Below are 27,407 nucleotides of genomic sequence, written 5' to 3'. Positions count from 1 at the left end.
GGCAATACTGAAACTGAATTAAGTGCTACTATGGGATTATTTTTTTCTAAGGATATGAAAAAAGAAGCTATGCCAAGAATGTCATCATTGCCATCTGACCTCACCACTGACAGAAGTTATAATGGAAAAGTTGCACAAACAATGAGGGATAACAAGCAATCCAACACTGGCCAAATGCTGGGCTGAATGACATCGTGGCTTGGAGAGGCACAGCCATACATTTTGTGGCTGTCAGCAGAGTTTGCTGAGAGACTCAAATGCTGCTTGCCTGAGCCTAAACCCTTTGGAACTAATCCAGCTGCTAAAATGACACTGGAATCCAGTAAGGTTTCCTTAGCTAGAAAGAGAAATACAAAACATACAAAAGACAGAGAAAAGGGGAAAAAGAAAAAAGAGAAAATATTTTGGTTACTGAGCAGGTCTGTCTCTAATTACAGGCTTCCACTCCCACAAAAGGCTGACCTCAACTACTTCATAGCAGAAAGCAGGAAAGTATATCTAAAAAGAATTTTGTGAGAGATTTTTTAGACAGCAGTAAAGCTGCAAAAACCATCTTTTAGATAAGCAACAGTTGAACATATCACTGGCTAAGCAGGGCATGTTCTAATGTTAATTGTTCAGTTTTTCTGTGCCATTTGTGCCCTCTCGCCTGGACCCCCCCCCAGGGACTGTGCCTTCATGACTTTGTATCATTTTCACAAATATTACACTAAACTCAATATTTTTTCCAACAGCATATGAACTCTTAGCAGGTCAAACACCATCTGGACCAGATGAGTAAAATGCAATTCTACCACTTATGACCAAAAAAAATATTCCTGTTTGGTTGGAAGGATATAACCTAAAAACAGTACAATTCTGAGTGACATTAAATATTGTATTTAAACAGCCACTCCGTCTTTCATAATCAAAGAGGAAAAAATTTAGAAAGCAATTAAATGCTGTCTTTACACTCAGCTTGTAACGTAGTTTTCAAGCTACCTGGTGTTTCTTTCGTCCAAAATACACTCAGGTGGTTTATCACTGAAGGCCTCTTTGCAGACAGTAGAGATGTGCTGCAGATGGGCCCAGCAAACAGAATCAGCACTGGCTCCATGCAACATAAAATATCCTCAGAGGTGAAGTTAACAAGAAAGAAATCACGTTATTGAGATTCAAGGAGCTCAGTTGTTCAGCGGTTCTGGGAGTGTCTCCCAAGCTCTCAAATTTGTTTAAACAAGCAATCACCGTCAAACCTTCACTTGGTGTTACTGACACTCTCTGAGTCACATAAGCACCATCGGGATCCTGCTCTCAACAGCAAAAGGACTTTTTTTAGGATTTTGTTGGGTTTTTTTTTAAGAAGGCAAATTGCAGCTTGGGGGTGGGGCCAGTGCGTTGTAACATTTAATTCATGTAGAGATCCTACGCAGTTCTAAGAAAAGTCAGGGGTAAGAAAAAAGCTGACAAAGGACAAATGTCTGGAGTCTCTTTGTCTGGCAAATGAAGTGTGAGTGCTCACGAAACACGCACCTGAATCCAGGTTAGACTTTGTGAGCTCCCCAAAAGGCACAGACATTCGGCTTAAAGCAAGAAGTTAATGGAAAACCAGCTTTAGCTTTCTATTTGCAACTGAGAAGGAGGTTTAAGATCACATGCAGTTTGAATTATTTCTCTCCATTTGTGTATTTTGAATCACTTTACTCTCAGTAGTACTCCCACAAAACAAACATAAGCAAGCAGGAATAGGAGATGAAATCTCACATGCAGAAAGGTCACTAGGGGAAGCAGCTTTGGTCTGCCTGCACTGAACCAGCCAGGGCTCATCAGGAGGTTCACAGCCTCTACAGTGTCCCTCTGTACCAATCTCCAGTGAAGTCCCTCCTGCTTCTACCTCTAATTAATAATGCCTGGACTGTCCTACAGCCAGAAGAGGCAAATGGCTGACAGCTAACCAAGATACAATGAATCCAACTGAAAGCGGAGCCTGAATTTCTGGTAGCACTGCTAATTCTTCATCACAGGGCTGACCACAGGGTGAGTTCAGGGGAGATTTGCTTATAGAACAAGAAAATGCTGGGAAGCCTATGAAGGAGAAAAGGCTGGAAATCTGCTCCCCTTGAGTGGTGCTCAGTAGTGTTTGGTCTCTCTGAAGAGCCAGCAGTAAGGTGATACAACCACAGTGCTGCTTTCAGTGCACAGACTGACACAGGGCCTCCGTGAAGCTGTTCCACAGCAAGGGGCAGCATCTATCGAAGGGGGAGAATTCCACACCTCATTGAGGCAAAACACTTGAGCAATTTAGTAAAAGAACTGATGCTTAATGGCTGGAAACGTTTACATAAATATGGAAGGAAAACAGTCTTTATTGTAACTAAAAAGGTGGCCCAACTTTCCTACTCAAAAGAGTACAATCTAGAAGAAAGGGGGTATCAGGTGAGATTAAACCTGGATAAATCTTCTAGAAGACTTGAAAGGGATAATGGCTGTAAAAGCTAAAGACACAAAGGCTAAACCCTTTAGTAAGGTTATCAGAAGGGGAAAGAAAGAGCAAAGTTGATTACTGCACAAAGAGAGAGCTTTCTCACACAGTATAAATGCAACCAGACTAAACATAGGGCCGGTTGTTTATCTATTTCTATTCCTATGTCTTTTTTAAAAAACAAAACAACAACTAACCTGATTGCTCTGAGCATTATGGTTAAACACAGATTCACAATCTAAATCACACTTAACTCATGCTAGTTAAAGTAATCTGGGTAACTGCAAGGCATTCCTTATCCTCACACATGGTGAATTTAAAAACTGAGACCTCAGGACATTTTAGCAAGTGACCCAGCCCTCCAGCACTTCATCCACTCAGTTGAAATACCAACAGAGCAGGTTCCTCATTCAAAAGGCATAACTCCAGGAAGAGTTGCAGTACATGTGCCAGAGAAGCACAAATAATTCCTAGTAGCTGTTGGCTATACTGGAGGCTCCCTGCTGGGCATTCAATTTTTGAAAATACACTAGAATTACAAGGCTCACACAGGGCAGAACATCACAGCACTGAAAAAGCTTTGGTAAAATACACAGATATCTTAGGATGTACAGTATCACTGTACCATAGACAATTTGTGCTACAGTTTTGTTTTAACCCACTTTCTATCGTGAGGTACTTCAAATAAATGCAAAAAAATCATGTTAGTCACCAAGAAGATAGTCTCCATTCAGCTGGAATGCAGCAAGTGTTTAATATTTAAAAAGTCAAGATTCAAGAAATATCATGGCCAGCTGAAATAAAGGTGAGCTTCAAGCAGGTATTACGTAATTATCTAGGTTTGTGCAGGCCACTAAGGTAAATGTTTTCTTAAGCAATCATCATTTGAATTCCGAGTTATTTTCCACTATGTCCCACAGAGATAACATAAAATCTCTGTTAAGTACTATGATCTCCAGTTCCCAGAACTCAATATATGTTTTGGTTGACATTTCAGGTCACATATAGAAAGCATTTTAGAGTCTTATTGGTTACAAAGTGCACCTTTTAATCCCAGTCTTTGCAAACATATTGATCATGAGTTGTTCCATCACCGATCTTTCCCGTAACTCAAACTTTCAACAATTCAGAGCTTTATCAGCAATTTCCCTCCCTACTCCCAGAAAAATTCACCATCTGAAGTCAGCCCCACACTGAAGGAAATTTAAGATGCATCTGTTCTTTTCCCCTCCATGTGACTTAATGTGTCCATATCAGATTCCACTTGGGAGGAGAAGAGAAGGACGAGTTCCCAGTTAGGATCAGGTGGGTTTGGGTGGTTCACATCCAACCCTTGGCTCTCCCTGTACTCCCAGAGGAAGAAAACATGTGGGGAGGAGGCAGGACAGAGCTATTCAGGGGCTTTTCTTATCTGCAACTTGCATCTGCAATGGCAGCAATGCCTCCTGCCAGCTCTTGGTTAGATAGCATTATCTCACTCCATTCTGTTTCTATTATTTCATATTTAAAGTTCTCCTTTCCAGCTCCAAAATTCTGCTGTTATGAAAAGATGCTCGGGTTCATCTAATACCTTATTTATGCCCCAACATCACATTCACTTAACTAACAGATAGCGGCTGATGAACCCTAGAAATTTTTAACATATGCTTCTAGTTTTATTAATTTAAAAGTAATGAATAATTTATATGTAAACAATTAATCTGATGTCCCTCTCTTGTTCCAACAGCAGTAGAGAAGCATCCAAACCATATAAAACAATTGCTTCCAACACCAGCCATGCACAACTGCCCAGAAAGTCTTCCATCTGCCCCTGCCACTGAAGGTACTACCTGAAAGCCAGTATTGCACAACTGGTGGTTTCCACAAAACAGATGCAAAACTAAAGAAAAGGACACATGAAAGTGTATTTAAGGGAGGCAGCATTAATTCTTACAGAACAGATTCCTGGTATCCCACCGTGGATGCCTCAAAAAAAATAAGTGAGAAGAATCAAAACAAAATAACCCTCTGTAGACTTATTTTCTAAAAGTAGTGCAGAATTTAGCACAGAAAACTCTCCTTTGTAAGAAAAAAGATACCTGACAAAAGAGGCTGGATTCAGAGGCATGGCCAGGTAGGACTGATGATTCAGTGAAGGCTTTCAGGCAGAGGAGCCATTTTGGAAGTAAAAAAAGCATGTCCTTCAGAGAAAAGGTGTTCCTGCTATAGCAGGGTTAAGAGGAAATCTTTGTTGTTTGCTCAGTGTTGGGAACATTTAAATTATTTTCTCTTTTTTGTCTGCATAATTAAGGCTGGCCTTGGTTGGCCTTCCAGCAACTACTGTAGCCGCTCCAGTGGCTTCACACAGCTGGAGCAATGTTTACAAGGGTTGCAGAGCTGAGCTGTTCTCAGAACAGGCTGGGTGGGCTGGAAACAGGAGGCACAGAGTGTGCTCACCCTGCACAGCAGAGCTGTCTGTTCATCAGCAGTGACACCGAGCTTCACTCCCAGCTCCCCTTAAAAGCCAAACCATCCACCTCACTTTGTCAGGCACCCCTTGATACTTCCTATAAATACCCTCCCATCAGCCTGTCCTCCCAGAAATGTCCATTAAATTACTTTTACAGCAGTGCAGCAAGGATTATTTATAAAGCTCCACATTAGCAATCTTTAAGGGAACACTGCAGTAAGATAAATGCAAAGGCATTTTTGAAAGAGAGGAATGTTTTCCCATCATGAAGCATTATCAAGAGAACATTATCTTTAATACTTTAATAGAGTTAAGACAAAAGGCTGTATGTGTGGTTTGATTATTGGTCTGAAGTGAACTGCATTTACTGTGTTCACAAAAAATTACTTAAAAACCCCAACTTTCTTTGTTCCTCAGAGTGAAAGTCTGAACAATTTATGTGAGGAGGAGGGGGCGAGTTAAAAAAAAAAAAAAATCACAAGTTGCTGATCTTATTCAGTGTTGAGATACTGTGTGGAAAACAAAGATAATTTTAGACTAAATATTAACCTCATGCTTCAAATGTACTCAAATGTGGCCAAAACCAGATGAGCTCATTCCACAAACAAAATCTATACTTGGGGCATATCGGAGCAAACCTGGGCTGTTGCTCTGGGCAGATTGCTGGCCCAGCCTGTGTGTGCAGTCCATGCAGGGAGAGGTTCAAGAGAACCCCATGGCAGATAACCCCCTATGCAGAGCTTACAGAGTACCCACCATACTGAACAGGGGATATTCTGAAGAGGGAATGAATATACAAACACCAGACATGGTCTAGGCTGTGCCACTAAGGTGTTCTGGAAGCACAATCTGAGCAGCTGCTCATGAGCATCACAAGGCAGGACAAAAGCTTTCCTTTCACACTCATATTATTATGTCATCCTTACTATAAATTGCCACTTTCATTTTCATATTTAAAAACCCCAAAACAAGCCTATCACACTTTACTCCTTTTGGCGCTGTAGCGCCACCACAGTGACAGGTACTAGTTTGGGTTGTTTTCCATTTTACTGATGGTTGCAAACCTCACCACTGGTGGAGAAGTGAGGTTGAGAGCTTAGGTTTTGTTTGCCATTCATGAAAAACATCTATCAAGTTTGGAGTGGTTGAAGGGCAGCAAGCATGAAAGGTCTTTATGCAATTCCTAAAGCACAACAGCGAACCCATTTAGGAGAGAAGGTAGGGTAACTGGTAACTCCAACATCTCCCAGTGAAGGGGATTGTCACAGCAGTTACCATTCTGCACAGCTGCTCTCTCACAACACCATCCAAACAGGGATCTGCAAAGCACTGCCTGTTCAAAAAGTATTGAAAAAGAAAGGTACTGGAAATCTCATCTCTAGGGTTTCAGTGTTCCACTGTTGATTTGGGGAACTAACGATGGAGTGTTTTTAATATGAAAATTCAAAAAAATACCCTATGGTTTATGTGGGTAAAAAATAAAAATTAATTACAAACCACAAAATCTTATTTTTCCTGGGTACACTGAACAATAGAGAAAACCATTCAAGTGGGGGTGGGGATGGCAGTGGTTTTGAGCATTCAGGAAAAAATGCAAGTCCTCTTACACAAAGAGTTTGCAGAGTTCAATTTTCAGTGCCATAGTCTGCTGAAGAGCAACCATTTTCCCCCTGTATAATTCACAAATTTTGTATCTAAAGTAAATATGAAATTGAATATTTCTGAAATAAAAAACAATACATAGGAATGAGAAGAATTTCTGAAGAGAGATGCTGTGCTTGCTAATTAGAATTCAAAAGTTACTCTAATTCTGTAATAGCTCTTCTGAAGGATTTCTGACTCAAATGCAAGTTACAAACTCAAGGGCTCCGAGAGCCAGGGGTGTCTGTTTCTTTACTAGCTCCATAATTACTCCTCAAAGTTATGTGATTTTACAGTGACATCAACACAGATATTGCATGTTCCCCCTTACTAAGTCTTATTTAGAGGGATGAAAACTGAGGTGCTGGCATAAGAAACACTGTTCCTTGGCTCTTCCTTCTGATTTCAAATCCTATTTCCTGCTCTGTATCTAGAGACTAAACCTTCATTTATGCTCAATGATAGACATGCAATGAACAAACTGCAACTGTATCCAGCAACCCCTCCTTTCCCCCACTTTGGTTTATCCTAATTGTCTCAAAAAATTCTAGAGTCTATAACTTATAATCAGTTGTGACTACAGTTCATGAGACCAGCAACATGAGCAGAGCTGTGCTGGTAACTGCATTCCTGCTTGCCCAGCTTCCCGACGGAGCTGTGCTCAGCTGAGTTCTGGAGCTGCCCAGCTCAAAGCTGGTTTAGTTCAATCCACAATGCTCTTTGACTGATTTTTCTGTTCGTGGCTTCCCAGAGTTACCCCAAGAGCAGACTGCCAGCAGTGCTGCCCTTTGCCACCAGCTCGTCCCAGCCTGCCAGCAATGTGGGCTGATGCTGCCTCCTCAGCACGTTTGCAACCTGCTTTTCCTGTTCAAAACAGGTCAGAAAATCATCCCATCTCCTAAACCATTACGAGTCATTAGCCTGGTCATTACAAACCTTCTGGAGGCTACAATATCCAGCACTGAACTTGCTCTGTAGCTGGAAGATCTTCAGGCCCACTCCAGCAGTGAGCTCCTACACTGCAGCAGCAATGTGCTGTTTTTCCAGAGTAGCTGTGTCTGACAAGGAACCGCTGGTGGAACCTGGTGCCAGTGAACAGAAGGGAAAAAAATAACAAAGAATCTACAAACCCAAAATATTGCCACCACTGCATGCACAATTTCCCCTGTTGTTAGCATACTCTCTGTGGTGTATCATCAGGGTCTAGGTCTATGGCCTTACAATTTTCTTTCTTCCCCAAATCATCTCCAAAACAGTCCCCATAACCTGAAAATTTGGAATCCTTTCTTTTCTGGGAGCTTACTTCTTACAAGGTAAGATCAGGTCACTTTAAAAAAAACCACTGACATGCTGTTATCCGTCATAAATATCTTTTAGCTGAGCAAAAAAATTAATTTTAAAGACAAACAGAAGTCACATTCCATTGAAAATATGGAAGCTGCCATCCTTATAAGCCTTCTCCTCCTCACAAGCAAGAGAAATGGTCTATTACTGTCATGAGAACTACCAGGTGTAACTCTAACTCTAGTTTAAGATGTATCTCCTTATGGCCTGCAGATCATCATCCAACTTGTGCCCCAGATCCCATCAAGAATATGATGTACTCGACTTTTGATAAAACATTTTAGAACAATTTAAAAGGTAAATACCACACACACAGAGCACTGTAAGCATTCTGAAAGTTTATATTCCCAGGCAGAGATTTCTTGTCAGTAAAACTAAACAAAATTGATTGTTTTTCTAAATTTTTGCATTGCTTTTCAAAAAAAAAAAAAAAACCAAAGCAAAATAACCAACCAACCCCACCCCAAAACAAACAAACAAAAAAAAGAAGTAATGACCTTTTCAAGAACATTTTAATTTAATGCTATTACTACAATTATTATGCAGTGTAGCTTGTGTGGATTTTCACAGTAAAGTTCACAATTGCACAAGGACTGCATTGCATCAAACAAGAGAAGGACACACTGAATCCAATGGGAATGAGTCCCATATTTTCAGGGCATGTTTAACTAAGAATTCCTTGGACTAAGTGGTACTGACCAATGTTATGCTCCAGATAAGGCTCAGACTGTCCTTTTCTCACTTTAACCTCTCATGTGCTGACCAGAGATGAGGAAGGAGCTGTTCCTTGCCAGCCTTTGCACCATGCAGTTCCACCACATCTTTGCATTTCTCCCACAGCAGAATTTTGTGTGCCTGCCATCCCTACTGAAAGCAGCCCCAGAGAGATCCCCAACACTGAATTAGTTCAGAAAACAGCAGGAAAAGACCTTACTTTTCCTGACAAACCCACAAGGTTTTATTCAATGGAGCAAAGACAGCTAAATTCTAATGCTATTCCATTGCACACAATAGGGATTTTTCCAACAATCACCCATCATTTCCATCAGTTTTTTGGGGCTTGTTGCAGAAAATTCCTGTAAGACTCCCCCTCCCCAAAATACTTCAGTTTTCCTCTCTTCAGTTATTCTGTTATTTCCTTCCACTTCTCACCTGTTCTTGTTGATAGTAGTAAGAAGAAATATAACAATATTTCCTAATTTCTCTCTTGCATACTTTTAAGTATTTTAAATGTACCCAGAGTAAAGATTTTGAATATTTTTCACACAAATACAAATTTTAAAAGTTACATTTGCATGAAATTCAAACATCTTAAGTTATTTTAGAAGGGAATATACACACACAAGTGATCCGTGACAGTAGCACATTAACTTTTCCCCTACCTCCAGCAAGCAGAAGATAAAGTGCTGATAACAGGGAATGATTAAAACCAAATAGCAACCAAAAAAAAACTTTTCAAAAGTTACAATGTTATAACAGCCAAGCTGGAAAGGTAGGGATCAGTACAGGAGAATGGTATAAACCAGAACAATTGCACGTTCATCAGATCTATTGTAAAAGCTGCTTTCCCAAATGAAAAGCAACACAACATGTTCTTATTTTCACTTATTGCTCAACAAGAGAAAAATGTCCTGGAAGGTCTAGGAGCAGTAGAAGGCCCAGTTTAATGCTCCCAGATTTCAAAGCAACAGAAATTTACAAAGACAACTCCCGTGTTTGAGGGTTAAGGGTTGTGGGTGAGAGTGTTTGTTTGTTCCTTTTTTTAAATAGTGGAACTATTGATATGCAACTCCCCATGCTTCCCCAGTTTCTCTTGAAAAAATTAGGCAGTTCCGAAATGTGGCAAGTGCTAAAGCAACTCAAGATCTAATGCTAAGCATTAAAAACCTCTCCCCATTTTTACACTTCTTTCTATACTATCTGCGCACTCTAGTGTGAGTGAATATCTCGTGGGATCCTCCACAAGGAGAATTCTCAAAGGCTCTCAGTTTATGGTGCTAAACACAACCAAAGGAAATTACCTGAGAGACAAGGATTAAAACCAACAAGAACAACAAATTTACTCTCTGCCAACAGTAGTTTACAATCCTCAGCAGTGAGGAGCTGAACGAACAACTTGAGAAAGTTCCCACCTCCTTGAGAGCAGCCCTGCCAATATCGAGGCCATGTTACCACACACGGGAACCAGGAGCCAACCACAGGGCCAAGGGCAACTAAATCAATCAGCAGAGCAAAGCCACAGCCCTCGGCTCTGCCAGCTGGGAGCAGGGAGCCATCACAACCAAAGGCTGGTCCAGCTGAGGCTGCAATCATATTTGTTGCTACAAAATTTAATCGGTTGTAAAGCCTTGACATTATGCTGCTGGGTTATGTTATCTTTCTTAAAGCCAGAAGACTAAAGAGTCATTTTTATTTCATTTTTGGCCTAACACAGTATGTTCACATTGGGGTGACACTTAAAGCACTCCTTTTGTCCAATCATTGCCACTGAATCTCTAGCAAACATTTTATCGATTTCTTTTTGTACAGCAGTTTGTAAAAGTTAATTTTTTCCAACTAAACGCAGCCAGATACAACCGTGATTTTCACAATTTGAAATCAATTTGTACATTTCAAAGCAACTATCTTGAATATCAATGAACACGTAGAAAACATTCAGAATAGAAAAACAAGAACAAATTTGAACAAAAGAAAATAAAACCAAACGAAAAAAACAACACAACAAACTTAAGTCAACAATTTTATGAGCGGCAAAGTGACCTCCGATTTTAAGGCTAACAGGCAGCAGAGTGTTCCCTGAGTACACTGAAGCTCCTGCTGCAGTTGGGAACACGGAACTCCCGGCTCCAAAGCAGTTGCGTTTCAAGCCCCTTCCTTGCGAACCCCGATGGAAAGGGGACATCTACTGGCAGCAAAAGATATTCTCTCAAAGACGCAGCTAACATTAAATCGATAGAATTAGAGCAAGACCTTAGTAATGTTTACAGAAGGGAAGGCATTTTATTTAAACTCTACTTTTTATTATCAGCAAGCACACAGAAAGCAACAAACTATTTTTTTAAAAATAATGTATTTAAAGTAAAATAATTATAATAACACAGCAATAAAAGAAATGGTAATTAGCAAGTCTAAATTAACATATTGTCATCTTTATTTGAATAGTTGCATTTCAACTGCATATCCAGCTAAAAAATACAGTAGCCCTCACCTGATTATATAAAAAGAAAAAAGGGGTAAAAAGTCAGGTCTCTTGTTTAGTTTGGATTATCTTTTTAAAAAACTTTAAAACAAGTAGATCTAAAAAGGTGACATTTTAAATAGACTACAGGCAAACCTGCAGACTACAGACATATCAGGAATTTTCTGCTTTAGAATATTTCACGTTATTCATAGATGCAATCAGCTTTTAGAAGACACTTTTAGTGGTAGACTCAAAATACTTTTTAACAGATTTTGTCAAATACAGTTCTGTATAAGGCAGGACCCAACAGGTTAAATTGCCAGGCTTGCAGTTCATTTAAAGTGACTGAAATAGAACAAATACTATTTCAAAATGAAGGTGCTGAAAAGCTTTTTTCTTCTAAAAAAATGAGGAATTGAATTTCACTAATAAAATAATTGTTGAAAATACCTTAGTTTACATAAACAAGCAAAACTTATAAGCCTGTCTTGGGCAAGTCTGCTCTGCAAATGAGAAATCCCAACAAGAAACACCTGATCTGGATGCACAGCTGCAACTTTTGAAATAGACAATGGCCATTTCAAACTCTTCAGTCTCATCTCAAAAAAAAATAATAAGAATAAGCTATCTTCTCTCTAAGCTGGGCAGGAACATCCCATGGGATGGGCCAACATAGAAATCATTTCTAGGTAAAATTATCAGTATCAAGAGAATGGAATTTTAGAAATTATTAAATGAATCATCTCAAAACCAGCACTATCAGAAGTGTGAAACTAGGAGAAGGAGTACAAACAACAGTAATTTTGTTCCTCAGTTATACAACATGGCAACACAAATGCAGGTGAGGGAGCTTGCTGATTACAAGCACAGAAGAAGCTTCTTTTTGAGAATCAAATTTTGTGGCTGAGTGTGAGGACCCTTTCTTTAACAACAGGAAAAGACAAATCAAGTTCTTTATCAAACTTCCCTTCTTCTTTGGTGAAACAGTTAAAGCTTTATGTTTTTTTAAATTTTTCTGTTAAGCTACATGTATGTAAAGATAGTGATTCCTCTGATAAGGCTTTGCAACACAGCACAGTCTAAAACTTCAATCACAAGAAGTAAAGGCATTCATCAAAGATTAAAAAACACTTAGGCCTTACCCCAGGTTCCTAGCCCTCTCCAGTGATGGAAGCCGTCATCCAAACACGTGTGCTGCAAGTACTTATCTTCCATCTGTGAAGGAGAGCTCTTGGACTTGAAGCCAGCCCATCAGCTATAAAGCGACTGCAGCACAATTACAGGTGGGCAACGCCAAAGGGACGCTGCTGGTGGCTGCGGCTGCTTCAGAGGTGAAGCTGAGGGGTCACTGTGAGCACAGCTGAACTGCCAAGAGTTCCCTGCCTCACCCCAGGGCCCGGCAGAGCCCCCCAGAGCTGAGGCACGAAGCCTGCGGGCTGCCCCGGCCTGGGAGGGGCGGCTCAGAGCCGGCAGGGCCAGAAAACTTTAAAGGCCAAGTCCGGCCCCGCCCGACCCCTCTGGCCCTGGAGCCGAAGCCCCGGGGGAACTGGACCGCTCCGGCACGGCCGTTCCGCTTTTACCGAGCAAAAGGGCGAAACAAGAGGCGGCTGGCGGAGTTTCAGCCCCCGCTGGCCGCGGGTGCCCGGCCGGGACCGTCCCCTCACGGGATCAGTCCCCCCGGTCAGAGCGTGGCGCCGATAGCGCCGAGGTCGTGGGTTCGATCCCCAGGTGGGCCATTCACGAAAGGGTTGGGTTTGATGCTCCTTGTGGGTCCTTCCCGACCCGGAATATTCTGTGATCCTGATGGATTCCTGCCTCATCCACCGCCCTATGCCAGCAGCACTTTGGTTTTTACCGTTCCTCTCTTTTTCCCCCTCTTTTATTCTTTTAGACAAGAGCGCAGTTTTCAATACAAGCAAGAAAGTTCAGAGGAAGAGCAGCCCCAGGTCTGGCCTCTTGTCAGGCCCCCACCCGAAGGACTCTGGGCCACCCAAAATGCTGTCACTGCCCTTGCAGTCATTTTACACAGATAACTGCTAAAAATGACACATTGCACCCATGTGCCACGTGTTAGGTTTCACACACAAGAACACACAGCCTGAAACATCCCCAAGTTCACTTTCTAGATCTGATTTCCACTATCTCATGCTAAACAGGGAATAAAACAGCAGTGGGTGATAGACAGCTAGGTACATATTCTGCACATGGCAGAGCCTCTTTGCAGTTTTGTCATGTGGGCGTGGGACTGCACTTGAACTGCGATCATTATCAACTAAGCCATAAAGGTGTTAAACTAGTAGGGGGAGTATTTACATCTAAATCATGTCTGATGTGACTGAGGTTCTCCATTCCAGCTCTGCCTCAGCTTGCCAAGGAAGCAGAAAACCACAAGTTCCATATCAGTTTTATAAGAGGAAAAATAGGAATCTTTCAAGAGCCTGCAAAGCCTAACCAGCTGGACCATGGCAGACTGTGTGTAATAAATGGACTACATAGCAACCAAATTTTCCTCCAAGGCACAATGACAATGTTAATTACCATTGTGCAGTCCTTTCTACTATTCAAATTACTTTAAAATTATGATTTTTGGTAGACTTCACCAAGACAAATCTTGAAAATAGATTAATGCAAACATTCCCACTTCAAAATAACAAAAAATCTTTCCCTCCAGTCCTACCCGGTTGTTCTGGAACCTAATTTGGGAGGTTTTGATGATGAAATGGCATGTGGCATGAGATACTTCTGACTAGAGAGAAACAAACCTTATCTTGATGTGATTTCCTCCCCTTTCTCCATTTTCACTACAAAAAGGATGACTGGCTCTATCCTGACTTAAACATAGCATTTTGGGTTGCACAGAAATGCAAGTGACCCATTAGGTCAATTAAACGCAAACACGAACACAATTTCAAGTTCAATACTTTGTTTCCTCTGGCAACAGAATGAGAACACTAAGCATGCATGTAAACAGTTACATCATGTTGCCTAAAAAGTGTTGCACTACAAGAGAAACAAGCATCATACAGATTTCTATCTTACCAGGACAAGCAAAAAGGCAAAAAACCCCCAAAAACAAAACCAAAAAACCACCAGGAAAGTCACACCACTGGCACAAAGTACAAATGCTTATCTAAATCTAGGAGAAGGGAAACGTGTAAGGCTTTTTATCAAAGACTGATGCTCCGGGAAAATACATTAAACCAAAGCATAAGTTACTTTCAGAGGGCAATGCACATCGTAAGCATCTCTTTTATTTATTGTAATATAAAGAAGCATACATCATTCAGTTCTTTAAAGTACAACTCAAATTGTACACTAACAAAAAAGATCAATTCAGGCATCCATGAACATGTCAACAACAGAATTCATTACATTTTGCTCTGCTGGTATTGCACTTGGAATGGTTTAGAAGTAAGGCACAGTAAAAACAAAGTCATTTAGTGCTTCTACAGCAGATGTCTTTTTTTAAACACATGCTACATGACGTAAAAGTACTTCTAGCTTATGTATATACACACAGGGAAAAAGAAAAAAAGCATGCACTAGAGAATTCAGATTTCAACATATCTTGTTGTTTCATAATATACAAATAAAGTAGTTTAAAGATGTAAACAAATTGCATGCACATAAACTAGAGCAAAATCTTTAATACAGTATCTGAAAGCTATTATGCTTAAATAAAAAAATATAACTTATTAGTACTCAGGTTTATGTGCCACTTTTGTCCTGTAGAGATTAAAAATTCAGGGCTGGGGGCAGGGATTTATGGGTGGGCAGAGAGGATTTTTCTGGTTTTGCTGTCGGTTTTATTTTTTTGCTTTACATGTTGGCAGCAGTACACTGGTAAGAAGGTCAAATATGGCTTTTGCAAAACAATGTCTCACGAAAACATGAACAAGCACAATTGCGTTCGGGATCCAGCATCCTGATATTTTCCAGTCAAGAACAAAATGAAACAAAAATCAATATGATCTACGCTTTGAACTGGGTAAGCCATGCATTCCAAAAGACTTTCCTAAAGACATTTAAACTCTACAAGAATGAGACACTTTGTCAAGTGTAAACTTAAAAACTAAACAGAGAAGAATCTGAACGACTCAAGCATCGCTTTCCACTTCAAATGCTACTGAGTAAGTTCTGCCCATGGCTGTGGTAGCTGAAGTGCTATTGGACTGTCTTCAGAATTAACTACATGCCAGGAGCAGGTTTGCTTCTTTTTACACAGGTACATTAGAAATTAAGTAAATTAACTGCATCATTTTTGGCTTCACTTTATCTTTGGCATAGGATATGCCATTTTTCAAATTAAACACAGGACATGCACCACTCTGCATTCCAACATGTTATGCTGAAAAGGCACATTTGTTGCTGCCTGGGTCGCAAGGGAAGACTTCTTATTTTGCAAAAGGCACGGTGTTGAGTGCAACATCCTTTCCTCATCCTCCAGAGAGTGCTGAGTTAGACCAGGTACAATTGTACACAGCGGCTTCCCAGGAGCTGTCCGTTTTTCTCAGCCACTGCTTTCTTAGCTAGATCCAGGCTTGGGAAAGTCACCAATGCCTCACCACTGGGCTGGCCACTAAAGTTGTAAAGCATGAGGATGGAATCTGCTTGGAGCTGCAGTGGTACAAGAAGACAAAAGAAAAAAATTATTAAGACCAGAGGCAACACCTGGAAATGCAGTTTTTAATGCTGGGGCATTTTTTAGTGCATCTGGTTCACTCCACTCCTGTGTCCTTGGCGAAAATATTCTAGATATTAAGAATGAGAAGGAATCAATGATTAAAGGAAATTCAGCTTTTAGCTTGGCAAACAGCAGCAGCTCTTATTCTGCTGGTGTGCTGAATACAGTGATGTAGACATAATTCCATGCAAAAATTTTGCTAGAGAAGCAATTGAGATTAAAGGTTGATAAGACAAGAAAGTTAGGTGTTAATAGGAGGTGAATGGAGCAAGAAATCCAGGCATTAATAATTCTTGTACTATGTGGACTACTGGCCAAGTGACAAAGGCTATTAAGGCACGTCAGTACTCACACACAAAGTTAAAAAAACCCCCAACACACATGCAAAAAATAAAAGAGTTGTATGAGTTTTGTGTTGGGAGAACGAGCTGAACTTAACACAGGTATACAGTGCTAAGAAGATTTTCCAGAAAAATGAAGTAAAATTTGGTGCAATCCAACTGAATTAAATAAATATTTATTGTAATTTTAACAAGGCTAAGAAAAAGCAGGTTAGTAGATGAGATTATTTAGTCATTGCAGTTGATTTACTTTGGAGGGCATTTGCCTTCATGAAGTCTTAAAAGGCAGCTCCAAATTGCTGAGTTCAAAGCAGACATCCCTGTCAGCCCTATTGTACCCCATCCATTTTCCATAAGATGCAGGAAATTCTTCCAAGCTAAGTTTGGAACTCCTGTTTGTTGGATAGAAATGAATCTCAGTGAAGTTTCAAAACCAGAGACTGAAGGATCAAAAGCTCAGCATACAAGGTTAGTTTTTTTGAGAAAACAGTGTCAGACAAAGCTATGCTGGAAAACCAACCAGTTTTATGAATACTAACCCAATTCAAGTTATGTTCATGTGACATATGTCCTCTTGAGTTTATAAGAGGTTAAAATATTTAAGCATTTCATTTCTGTAGAATTTTTGTGTGTCTGGTATACTACAAGAAATAGCAGACTTCCCATTTATTACCAATAGCATTTCATTCATATATCATATCATATATCAGCTTGCCATTCAAACATATGAAAATAAAGCAAGTACATGCCAGAGCTTCACTCACCCAAACACTGAGCAGGCAGTAAAAATATTCTTAAAATATAAGCAACAGCACACTTTGGAAACCAAAAGCATGCGTAAGGCAGTTAGTACAAACTTTCTATCATTTCTTCTGAGAGAACTAATGTTAGTCAAGAAATAGCATGCAGAAAGATATCCAGAAACAGAAAAAACCCATCATGTTTAAAGCCCGCTTCAAGTTTGGAAGCAATCTTGGTTTATTTCAGAGTAACACTCTCTCAAAGAGAAAGCTGTACCTAACTTGGGTTGAGCTGCAAATCTGACTTATAAGATGCTCTGCTCTAAACCAGCTCTTTGCTGTTAATCCATATGGGAATTTATTTACCATCAGTCCAGCTCAGAGTCAGCTAAAAACACACATGGAGCACAGTTAGATTTCTGAGCACAGAGGAGAGTTTTAAAACATAGTTTGAATAGCAGTATTGGTGTAATACCAATGTAGGGATCTGGAAATTCATGTTATAAAAGTTGCATAGAAAGTCAGCAGAGAAGTCTACACAGTCTTCAAGCAACATGATTAAAAGAGTTAAATGAACCCCTTCAGTTTCACTTTAAGACATACTGGGTTTCAGTTCTCATTTATAGATATTTCGGGAGAGAAATAGATTTTATGTATGTACATGTGTGTTTTAAAATAAGATTCAGATTAATACAAATCTTTTTTCTGGATTTTTTTGTTGTTGTTGTTCTAAAAGAGCGGTACCTGTATAATACTACTTTGTACCACTTAGAATTCAGATTGAGCTACTCCATGAATTACCCAAAGACTGTTTCCATATCATACTTAGTAGAAATCTATTGCTGATCTGGTTTTTCACTTAATCACCAGACCATGCAGTCTGTCTGCTCCCAACAGATCCAACATGAGAAAACAACTCATTTGAAAACAACTGACTTGATGGTACATTTGTCTGTGAAAGTAATTCTCTCAAGGAACAGTATTTGATTGCCATTTTAAAACTGAAAGATTGTTCTGGTTTTTTCCTTAAGGAAAAAAAAAAATACTAACTAATCAGTAGCATTCTGAATGGAATACAGTAGTACTGTGGCATCATTTACTCCACATAGGCCATAACAAAATTTCTCTAAGAATTATCTGTTAGTGCCAGAAAGGCAGGCAAGTTTACTGTTAGCAAATCTAGTTAGTTGCGTTAGAAAGTGACTATACCCAAAAAACTCTTCTGAAAAGAATAATGTAATAGCTCACATTGCATTAGGGAGATCAAGAAAGAGAGATATTAATCTCTATCCAGTCATATGGTACAGAAAAGACAAAGCCGGTGGTCTGGGGGTTTTTGCACACGCATTTGTGTGTGCTTTCTAGCAATATCAGGGGGAAAAAATCATCTTCTACCACTCTACTAAAAGAAAAATATTGGGCTGAAAGGTTCACATGAGAAACAAGCACTAACAAAGTCTTCTGGAAGTTTAACACACCATCTGAGCAGAACCAGGCAATCACACTACCTCCACCACTGCTGCCCCATCAGCTACGGATCACAGCTGGCCCATTTCCTTAGGTTAGTTGATTTTTGAAGCAAAAAGACTAACACCAGGATCCCAATGCAAGCTACTAAGGGGGGAAAAGCCACAAGCAGAGATCTCTGTATCACCAAGCCCTTTTTTCCCTTCCCATTCAGCTCTGGAGACCAAGGCTCTCCAGTCACATCTTACCTTCTTCAGAAGTTACAAAGAGTTACAAACAGACCCACTCTTTCGGTGCTTGTAACACACTCCTGGCTTGATCGCTCAGCTGAATTAGGCCATTGTAGTCATCTGGTGCATACTACAGTACAAGTGTGACATGGGACAATCAGCAAGAGAAGGAACAGTCTGGCACAGCAAGCCACACAGACCATCATTTGCAACCACAATTAAGAGCATCAGCTATAATAACTGGCAGGAGACACTGAATTGGACAGAAACTATATTTATGCAAGATAAAAAAATACATCAATTGTATTACTGGTTGTAGAAATAAAGTAAATGCTTGTGGGGAATATTCTAAACTATTTGAACTGTTCCTTATCAAGGAAGGGAAATAGACCATGAAGTGCTGCTTTGTCCCTTCTACTCATGAGATGGCAGCACCAGGTAACCAAACTTTTAAGTTTTCATAAGCACAATCATGTACCCAGTAATGGCTCTCACTGCGACAGATGAGCCTCTTCCAGCCTGCACACTGAAATGGGGAATTAGAATAATCGTATGGATCTCATTCAGATATTTTATGCACTCATGGAAATACGCTGCAGCTTCTCTAGGGCAGAGTGACAAACACTTGAGCTGCAGATAATACTTGTACTACATAGACTACACCAATGTAATAAAAGAAAATCAGTGCCCTGGCATGAATGCATTGACAAGGTAAAGTAGCATTTTTGGTAGTATAGTATATTTCTGCATTGGAAAAAGAAATAAACTACACAGTGTAACTGCATCATGATAGATTTGTAGAAGTAGTATATTAAAATAAAAATAGTGACTGTACATAACAGGCACACCAACAAATTAGAACAAAAACCTCACATGCGAATCAGATCTAAGAATTATTTGAGATCCTGAATCTGAACAGTAATCACTCATACTATTGGCTTGGTACAAATATGACATACATAGTCAGAAAATACATCTTGGGGAATACGAAACATTGTTCTTAGCACAAAACCTTTCCAAAGCACATATCCTGGAAAGGGACCAAGCATTCTTACACATGCTGCAAACACTGCTTGAGTGGCTCCTATAATCCAGAAGACAAGAGTGTTTATCATAACCTGAGTTGTAGAATATCTTTTCAGTGGCAAGAAGAGTTTCCTGTTTCCCCCTAGATGGACTACCACTAATGGTTTTGCACTAACACTTTAGATGATTGCCAAATGCACACAATGTAGATGTCCTATGCTGCCTTTTCTTTGATATTTCTATCATACAAAAAGTCTCCTGCCAGCTTAGGGAGAAAAGGGTATTATATTTGGGCATACAGGACATGTATCCATCCAAAGGGAAGTTGAAAAGAAAAATACCAACCATCACAGGATACACCTTCCACAGAAAACAATAACCAAGAGCCCAGAGAACATAAAAGAAAAGAACCCCCCAGAATTTTACTACTGAATTCTAGCCACCTTCACATCTAAACCCATGCCATTAAGTAAAAGACAAATATAAGAAGTATTTTCTAGATAGTCTCTGCCAGGGCAACCAGACCGTGCAAATATTAGATTTATCAGTTCCCAGACCTGCCCTTGAAACAAACCTACAAAATGTAAGTTTACTGTTTGGAAGGAATGTCTCAAGATAGTACATACTTTAGATTATCAGTAGATGTACAGTAGGCAAAGTTCTACACTCTTACTCTTGTAAGGGACAGTATTTCAAAGGTTACACTTGAAGTGCAATAAACAATGTGGAAAACATGAAAGTTGGAAAAATATCCTGCACAGAAATGTCAAAGTTGTCAGAGCTTAGACAAAGATCTAAAGAAAGTGAAAAAGAAAGAAGAAAATAAATTCATCAAAAGACCTAGAAATAAAAGTAGCTTCTTATCACAAGGATAAGTAAGAGACTGCACTCAATTAAAACAAGCTGTAGAACAGTAAATTCTTCAAATGAAATGAAAACTACCCTAACTTGCCTAAGTACATAATTGTGAATCCTTCTGATTCTGTCTGCATTTCAGAACCCATAAGAACAAAACACAAACATCCAATCACACAGGACCAAACCAAGGGTAAACTGGTTAATAAAGACATAGTATACTATACTTTCTCCTTGAATTTTCTTTTTCTTCAAGCTATTTTATTTCTTTCTTCTTCTCTTACTAAGAGAAATATGGGACTGTCTTCCCCTCACAGACTGTGCACAGATTTAACCAGGTCACTAACCAGAAAGTTATTGATTTCCATTTCATTTTTGCAGTTCCTACAGTGAACATTCAAAGCTCAGTCTAAAAACAGCACATACAAAGCAATCTAGAGAAAATAACCCACTGCTAAAAAAAAAAAAAACCCCAGCATTAAAACTGGAAAGTATATTTAGACACACTCCAACTGGGAAAAAACAGGAGCAAAGAAAAGAAAAGGGAAATATCATAGGCAAAATGGTCAGTTCAGGACGGCAGCTACAATTCTAGCCCAAACTACCCATAAACTTTACAGCAGAATGGTCCCCAAAGGGAACTCTCAGACTCTGGAAAAAAGCCTAGCTGGACTAAGTCTGGAACACAGAATCAGATTTAATGGTAGGTAACTGCAACCTTTAGCACAAGAATCAGGAGAAATACCCTAAACTGGCTTTGCCCCTAAAAGTATATCAATTGTACCATAAGACTACCAATACAAACTCCCACAGCACCTGAAAGCTCTGTGGAAGAGATACCACCTCAATGTTCTGTGTATCAGAGACTGAAACAAGTAATGCCTGTTCCCAAAAATACAGAGGGTGCAACTTTAGTCTCTTGCTTCAAGCGTGGGAGGCAACAGACAGAAACTGTAACCACTAATATATTGTTCCCAGTCTCACAGATGCTTTCTCCACAGGGGCAACATTTCCAGGTGGGAGATAAATTTAGGAATAAAGCAAAACAAGAAGCATGCTCTATTCTGAGAGTGTGGGGGTGAGCATCTAACAGTGTCTGTATTGCCACATGACTTCCAATACCAGTATGTGGGAATTCTTCCTCTACCACATCCCCTTTCCCTTCCCTATTGAGAAGGTGCAATGCCTAGGATTGGCGAGCAGATGATGGGGTATCCCCCTCTCAGACTACAAAGAATCAGATTTCAAAAGGAACCCAAAGGAAATAGAGAATACTTCTTTGTTTAAGCATGCATTTCAGAGAAAAAAATCCCCTAATCCCTAAAAAGTCAGTAACAATGAAGTCTGCTGTCCTGATACAAGAGAGAAATGTCGTTAATGCCCTTGGAATCCATCCACCTCCCTTCACTTTCTTATTACTGTTTTAAGCACAAGTCACCCTCCTCCCCTCCAACAGCAAGCCTTAAATTCTGGGTCTCTGAAGCCTTGGAGGATTAATATACTGCATAAACTCTTTATAGCTACAGACAGAAGACACTTAAGCCCAGTACAGGTTTAAAGAACACTATTTATTTTAAGCTTTTCTTGTGTAGACACATGGACGCCCAAAAAGAAGTCCCTACATTTCCATCGTAGCTTTTTCAGGAAATTCAGGGGGCTTTAAAAAAAGTTCAGATGGTGACCATGGCCCCTAAATCTTAGTAATCTTCTAGTTTGCTTTTTTTTAACTACTATAACTACACACAATCTACCTAAATAGCAAGTCTGCTTTCTAAGAACTAATCCACAGGGTCTTTTTGACAGGCGTGAGTTCACTGCACATCATGCCAACCTCCAAGAAACTGGGCAAGTACTACTAAATGCAAGCTGAATCCTAGCCAAGACAACAGCTGTGAACTAGTTTTTGGTCAGCTAAGACTATGGGCACAGCTAAACTGCATCTGCTTTTACATTAAACTAACAGTTCTTGTCATGATACCAACTCTGTCACTATTTGCATTCTCATAAAAAAAATTTTTTAACACCCCACACCAACAACCCCCCCCCCCCAAAAAACCCCAAACAAACAAAACAAAGCAAACAACAACAACAACAAAACCAAAAAAACAAAACAAAAAACCCCCAACCCCAAAAGAGTCAGTATTTGGAGACTGAAATATTTCTCATTGATTCATTTAGCAGCTAAATAGTAAAACCCATTAAGTATTTAGCCACTAAATAAAGAAAAATAAAAATACTTTAGTGAAAAATTTTGTTCTGCTATGCACCAACTTCACATTAATCCATCAAACTACTACCCTACTACTACTCTTGTTCATTCACTATTTACTAGAGTTCTCTCACTGCTTCTACAACTGTACAGTGATGGCCTAAAATAACACTGATGAGTTTTATTTTATTACTGTATTTTATTACTATATTTGCACCACTTCTTCCTCAAACTTTACCCCATATGATATGGAATATGAGTTATTTTTCTGAACTCCTGAAGAGTCTCCTCATAATCCCATCCATGGATCCCTTACTTCATAATGCCCAGAGACCAGGATCTGCTGAGCAGCTGGTAAATTGCACAGTGAGGGTTTTGTTGTTGTTTTGGTTATTTTGGGGTTTGTTGTTTTTTCAGTGTGGTTTTAGTTGGCTTGGGTTTTATTGTTGTTTTTTTAGTAATCCTTTAATATTGGACTCAAATCAATGGCCCTATTGCTTTACAGTACAACTAAAAAGCAGTTTAATGCAAATTACTGAAACAGAGTACTAATACTAGCTCTTTTGAGGATTACAGTACACTACAATATTATACAGAAAGGTGATGGGGAAAATTACCATCTCCCTGATTTACTATTAAAATTCTTACCAAGTTTTCAATTGTTTAATCCAAGTTACAATAAATACATGCAAGCTGGAAGGAATTTTCACCAATAAAAACAAGAAAACAGAACTACAAGAAGAAATCGAGCTGCTGAAACACTAAACAAGAGGCTAATAGTAATAAAACTAAATGAAAATCAAAATGCTGATCTGCAGACTTTTAAATTATTTGTTTTTAGAAGCATGTACTGATGTTGAGACCAGCTTGTTGAAGCCCATGGTAGGCAAAGTCTATCTCTTAAGAGGCAGGTCTGGTATGAAAAGTGCTTTCACTTAAGTAGCAACATGTGCACACATGCAATATACACAGCCCATGAAGCCTGAAGGAAAAAACCAGAGGAGAATAAAGCAAGAACTAAAATTTAAACCCTGTTCCTTTCAGACAAGGACACAGAAAGACAAAAATCACCCTTCAATCTCAGCATCCCGATCTGGTTCCCATAATACCAACACTGAAGTCCATTGAATACCAACATCAATTAGTCATACAGAGATTAAAACCATGCCCAAACCACTGATGATTATTAAGGGCTCACTTTATGAACGAGCAGAAGCATCGTGCAATAAATCCTTGGGCAGCAGCAGAAAATGAAAAAACAATGTGAGGAAAGGGAAGAAAAAAAGAAAAAAAAGATTAGTTATTGCTCCAGAGATGTTATATTGTCCCATTACAGTAAGTCACCATCTCTTTTTCCCCTAAAGGAATGAATGAGTATAAAACTAGCATTACCACATGTGGGATTCCAAGAACAATTCAAAAGAATTCCTTGGTTCCTTTATGAGATTTTGAACCCGATCTCATTTGGACAACATCTTCTAAAGAAATCAAAGAAGTGACCAATTCAATAACAGTAACTGATGATGACAGGAGGTTGCAGGAGCAGAATATAGTTTTCACCTTGTGGCAAAATTTCTGTTCATCTAACCATTTAATTATGCAATACAAACACCAGGAACTGCTCTCCAAATGCAGGAACGAGGAAAAGGGCAAACTGAGCACCAGACACGAAGTCCAGATTCACTAAACTGAAGATTTAGTGAAAGGTAGAGATGCTTGAGATTGTCATTGACTTGTTCAATTCACAGAGTGGTTGAGGCCACATTTTTCAAAGGTGCAGTTACACTTCTAGCTGAATTTCAATTTAGCAAATAAGCTCCCCACCCTAAGGCTTTAATATATCCACCATCTAGTCATCAAAAACCCCCATCAGTAGAAAACAACTAAAAGGCAAAATATTGATGGCTAAACAATAGGATGAATGATTATTACTTGTCTGGACATCATGGAAGCCACAAATAACTGAACTTGGTTTGAACTCTGGAAATATCTGTGGAAGAAAAGCCCTGTTCGTCAAAATTCACCACACTTTTTATGTGACAATCTTTTTCCACTGAAAAACTGAGTATGCAAAACTGCTTTCAAAACATAAATGTAACATTCAAAAAGAAGACACAAAAGATAGGGCACTGCATCTTTCAAAGACTCAAAACTTGGAACATACACATTTAAGCATCTGTTCTCAGTCTACATTCATTTACAACCAGACATCTGGCTCAGCAAATTAAAGCTCATTGTCTTTTAAGAATCTTAAGGTAAAAAAAAAAGAAATAAAAAAAGAAAACATATCATGCCTGAATGTTTCCTATTAACTCTAGCAATATCACTGTTATCCAACTTACAGAATGTTGAAGGACAAACATGCAAAAACCGTTGCCTTTTAACACAAATCACTTGCAGTGGTTTGAGAGCCACAAAGAGGATTTTAGGTCAGGGCTTCCAAGTAGTACCCAAAAGGGTAGAGTTGGTAGCTGTGTAAGTGGTGTTACCCACAGGAGTTAAATACTCACCAGAATACACCATATTCAATTATCTTTCCTTTTAGCAAACATGTTATGACAAAACAGGGATATAGATACAATATCCTCTGAGACAAAAGGCAGAAGACATGGAAAGAGCCATTCCATGAATTCAAATAAGTGCTGCTGGAAAATTATGTTTGTAGATGGTGCCTTTTTTTTTTTAAACTTATCAAGAAGGTAAGTTTCTGTTCACACACTTGAGAGCATTCCATCAGTCCATACAGACTGAAGTTACCTATAGTATATTTGCTATCAATATAGACAGCTTGGATAATACAGATTTCCTTCAGTTTGCAATGTAATACAGCTTTAATGAAAGATATTCTTGCGTGTAACCAAAATAAATTAGCACTTCAAACAGTGTTTGGCTGAGACATCTGTCTCTCTCCCTTTCCAAGTCACCACACCCAGCTCACAGCTCTCTGTACTACAAATCTGCAAACTGTAAGTGTTGAAGGTCAAACACTGACCCTACCAAAAGGCTTCCACCATCAAGTGGCCACGACTGAAAACTTTTGGCAGCCCCCACTTTCCTGTGCCAGGCCCTTTGCAGCCCCACTCACACTGGGGCTCTGAGGTCTTCAAACTCAAACCCCAAACCCAGACACCAAATCACTGCTTCCAAATTAGGATTTGTTTGTTTAATAAGAAGCAAGGCAAATCGTGTGCTACACTTTAGTCTGCCAGTTAAATATACAACATGCAGCTTGCACACTTGTTTGGCAATTTCCAAAAGCACTCACTTGCTCAGTTTGATCTCCACTGATCAATTCCCAGAGGTCCAAATATCTCTAGGAGAGGTACTGCATACTAACCTGGTACCCCTGGAAGAAACTGAGTATCTCCTTCATTCCTGTGTTATACGGCAAGCCCTGCATCCGGACTAAGGCTCCAGGCTGGGGCAGGATTGGAGTGTGGGTTGCAGTGGCAGCAGCAGCCACAGCTCCTGGAGGAGCTGCAATGTACCCCACCGTGGTAGGAGATACTGGAGGACTGAAAGAGAAAGAGGAAACAAAATTGTTATGAAAACCAGTAACTGGTTCTACTACTCAGAACAGGCAAAGATGAAACTGAAAATTTAGATTTGAAAATAAACCCAAATCCCACAGAAAAACAAACAGCCCTGATGTGGATGGTTTTGTGGACTTTCTTAATTTCTCGGAAGCATCTCAATCTATTTTTAAAGAAGTGAAGGAAAATAGCTAACATTTGTTGCTAAAGACATAAGGAGTGGCATTTGTTATTTCACAGGGGAGTAGAAAAAAGTAGCTGCAGATGACTTGTTTTAAGATCATTAATTAAAAAAAAGAAATAAAGGAGAAGGGTGTGTCATAGTATGAAATGGAGGCAAACACCCAAACCTGGCATTTTTGACCCACAAAATAGTGAGTAATTAGCATCTCCATCTCCAGTCACGGCCCATCTAGCAAATTACCAGATAGTCAAGCCAGCAAGTGTAACAAGCCTAGGAACTATCAGTGAACAAGCTATTTCCCCACAACTCATGTACCAGACTTCAGTGACTCATGCTGATACCATCTGTGGGAAGGGAAAAGGGGGAGAGCGGCTTTGCTTTCACATGTAAAAATGTTCTTTGGTCTCACTGATATACAAAATCAAACCTAGTATACACCTATGAGGAGTCTTTCAGTATGAAAACAGTACTGTAAGTAAAAGAACAAACTAAGACATGAGGGTAGAGGAATGTAGTGACACAGCTTCTCTTTTGGCCAAGAATAGAACTGCCTTGATGACATTGTCCCAGCGTCAAAAAACCCCTGTTAAATATTAGGCCAACGTTATCATGAGATTCAAGCAGAGCCTACAGAGGAGATGAATCCCATTACAAGGCAACAGAGAAACAGTTAAAATGGTTTCCGCCTCTGCTGCTGAACATCAAGTTCCCAGGACTACCTACACCAGAAGTACAAATTTAAGAGCCATTCACAGGTGACCACACAGTCACCTACTGCACTGGGACGAGAGGTTAAGAGAAGCAGTGAAATCTCGGGGTTACCTGGGATAGTAAGCTGTGTAATTCATGTAAAGCTGAGCAGCCTGGGCTGGGTAGTAGGTAACAGTTGGAGGAGCAGCTGTGGAGGCCTGGGGCGTCCTGGTGGTTGGCAAGAGGGCTTGCGGCTGGTAAAGCGCTGCTGCCTCTGCTGGGATCACAGCTGCTGTTTGGAAAGCTGCATAAGCTGGTGGAGAAAGACCTAAAACCAAACCAGGACACAGCACCAAAAAGCAATCAGAATGA

At 39.7% G+C, this 27,407-nt stretch overlaps 1 protein-coding gene across 7 annotated transcripts in view; it reads right to left on the bottom strand.

The window, feature by feature from the left end:
* Positions 1-14,305: 14,305 nt before the first annotated feature.
* ESRP2 (epithelial splicing regulatory protein 2) overlaps positions 14,306-27,407 on the bottom strand; it is a 46,362-nt gene continuing 33,260 nt past the window's right edge. For 4 of the 7 annotated variants that reach the window (XM_032121924.1, XM_032121926.1, XM_032121923.1 and 1 more), the window contains 3 exons: positions 27,168-27,363; positions 25,966-26,143; positions 14,306-15,693 (listed from right to left, as the gene is read on the bottom strand). In XM_032121924.1, the coding sequence (XP_031977815.1) occupies positions 15,535-15,693; positions 25,966-26,143; positions 27,168-27,363 (533 nt within the window). In that variant the 3' untranslated portion in view covers positions 14,306-15,534. Of the gene's footprint in view, positions 15,694-18,556; positions 18,669-23,826; positions 23,861-25,965; positions 26,144-27,167; positions 27,364-27,407 lie in introns of those variants that run through there. The other 3 variants (XM_032121928.1, XM_032121927.1, XM_032121929.1) reach the window with 2 other exon arrangements.

The sequence above is a fragment of the Corvus moneduloides genome, chromosome 12 (genome assembly GCF_009650955.1).
Source record: "Corvus moneduloides isolate bCorMon1 chromosome 12, bCorMon1.pri, whole genome shotgun sequence".
NCBI lineage: Eukaryota > Metazoa > Chordata > Aves > Passeriformes > Corvidae > Corvus > Corvus moneduloides.
Note: the sequence above shows the minus strand (reverse complement) of the source record. Positions and strands in the feature narration are given on the sequence as shown.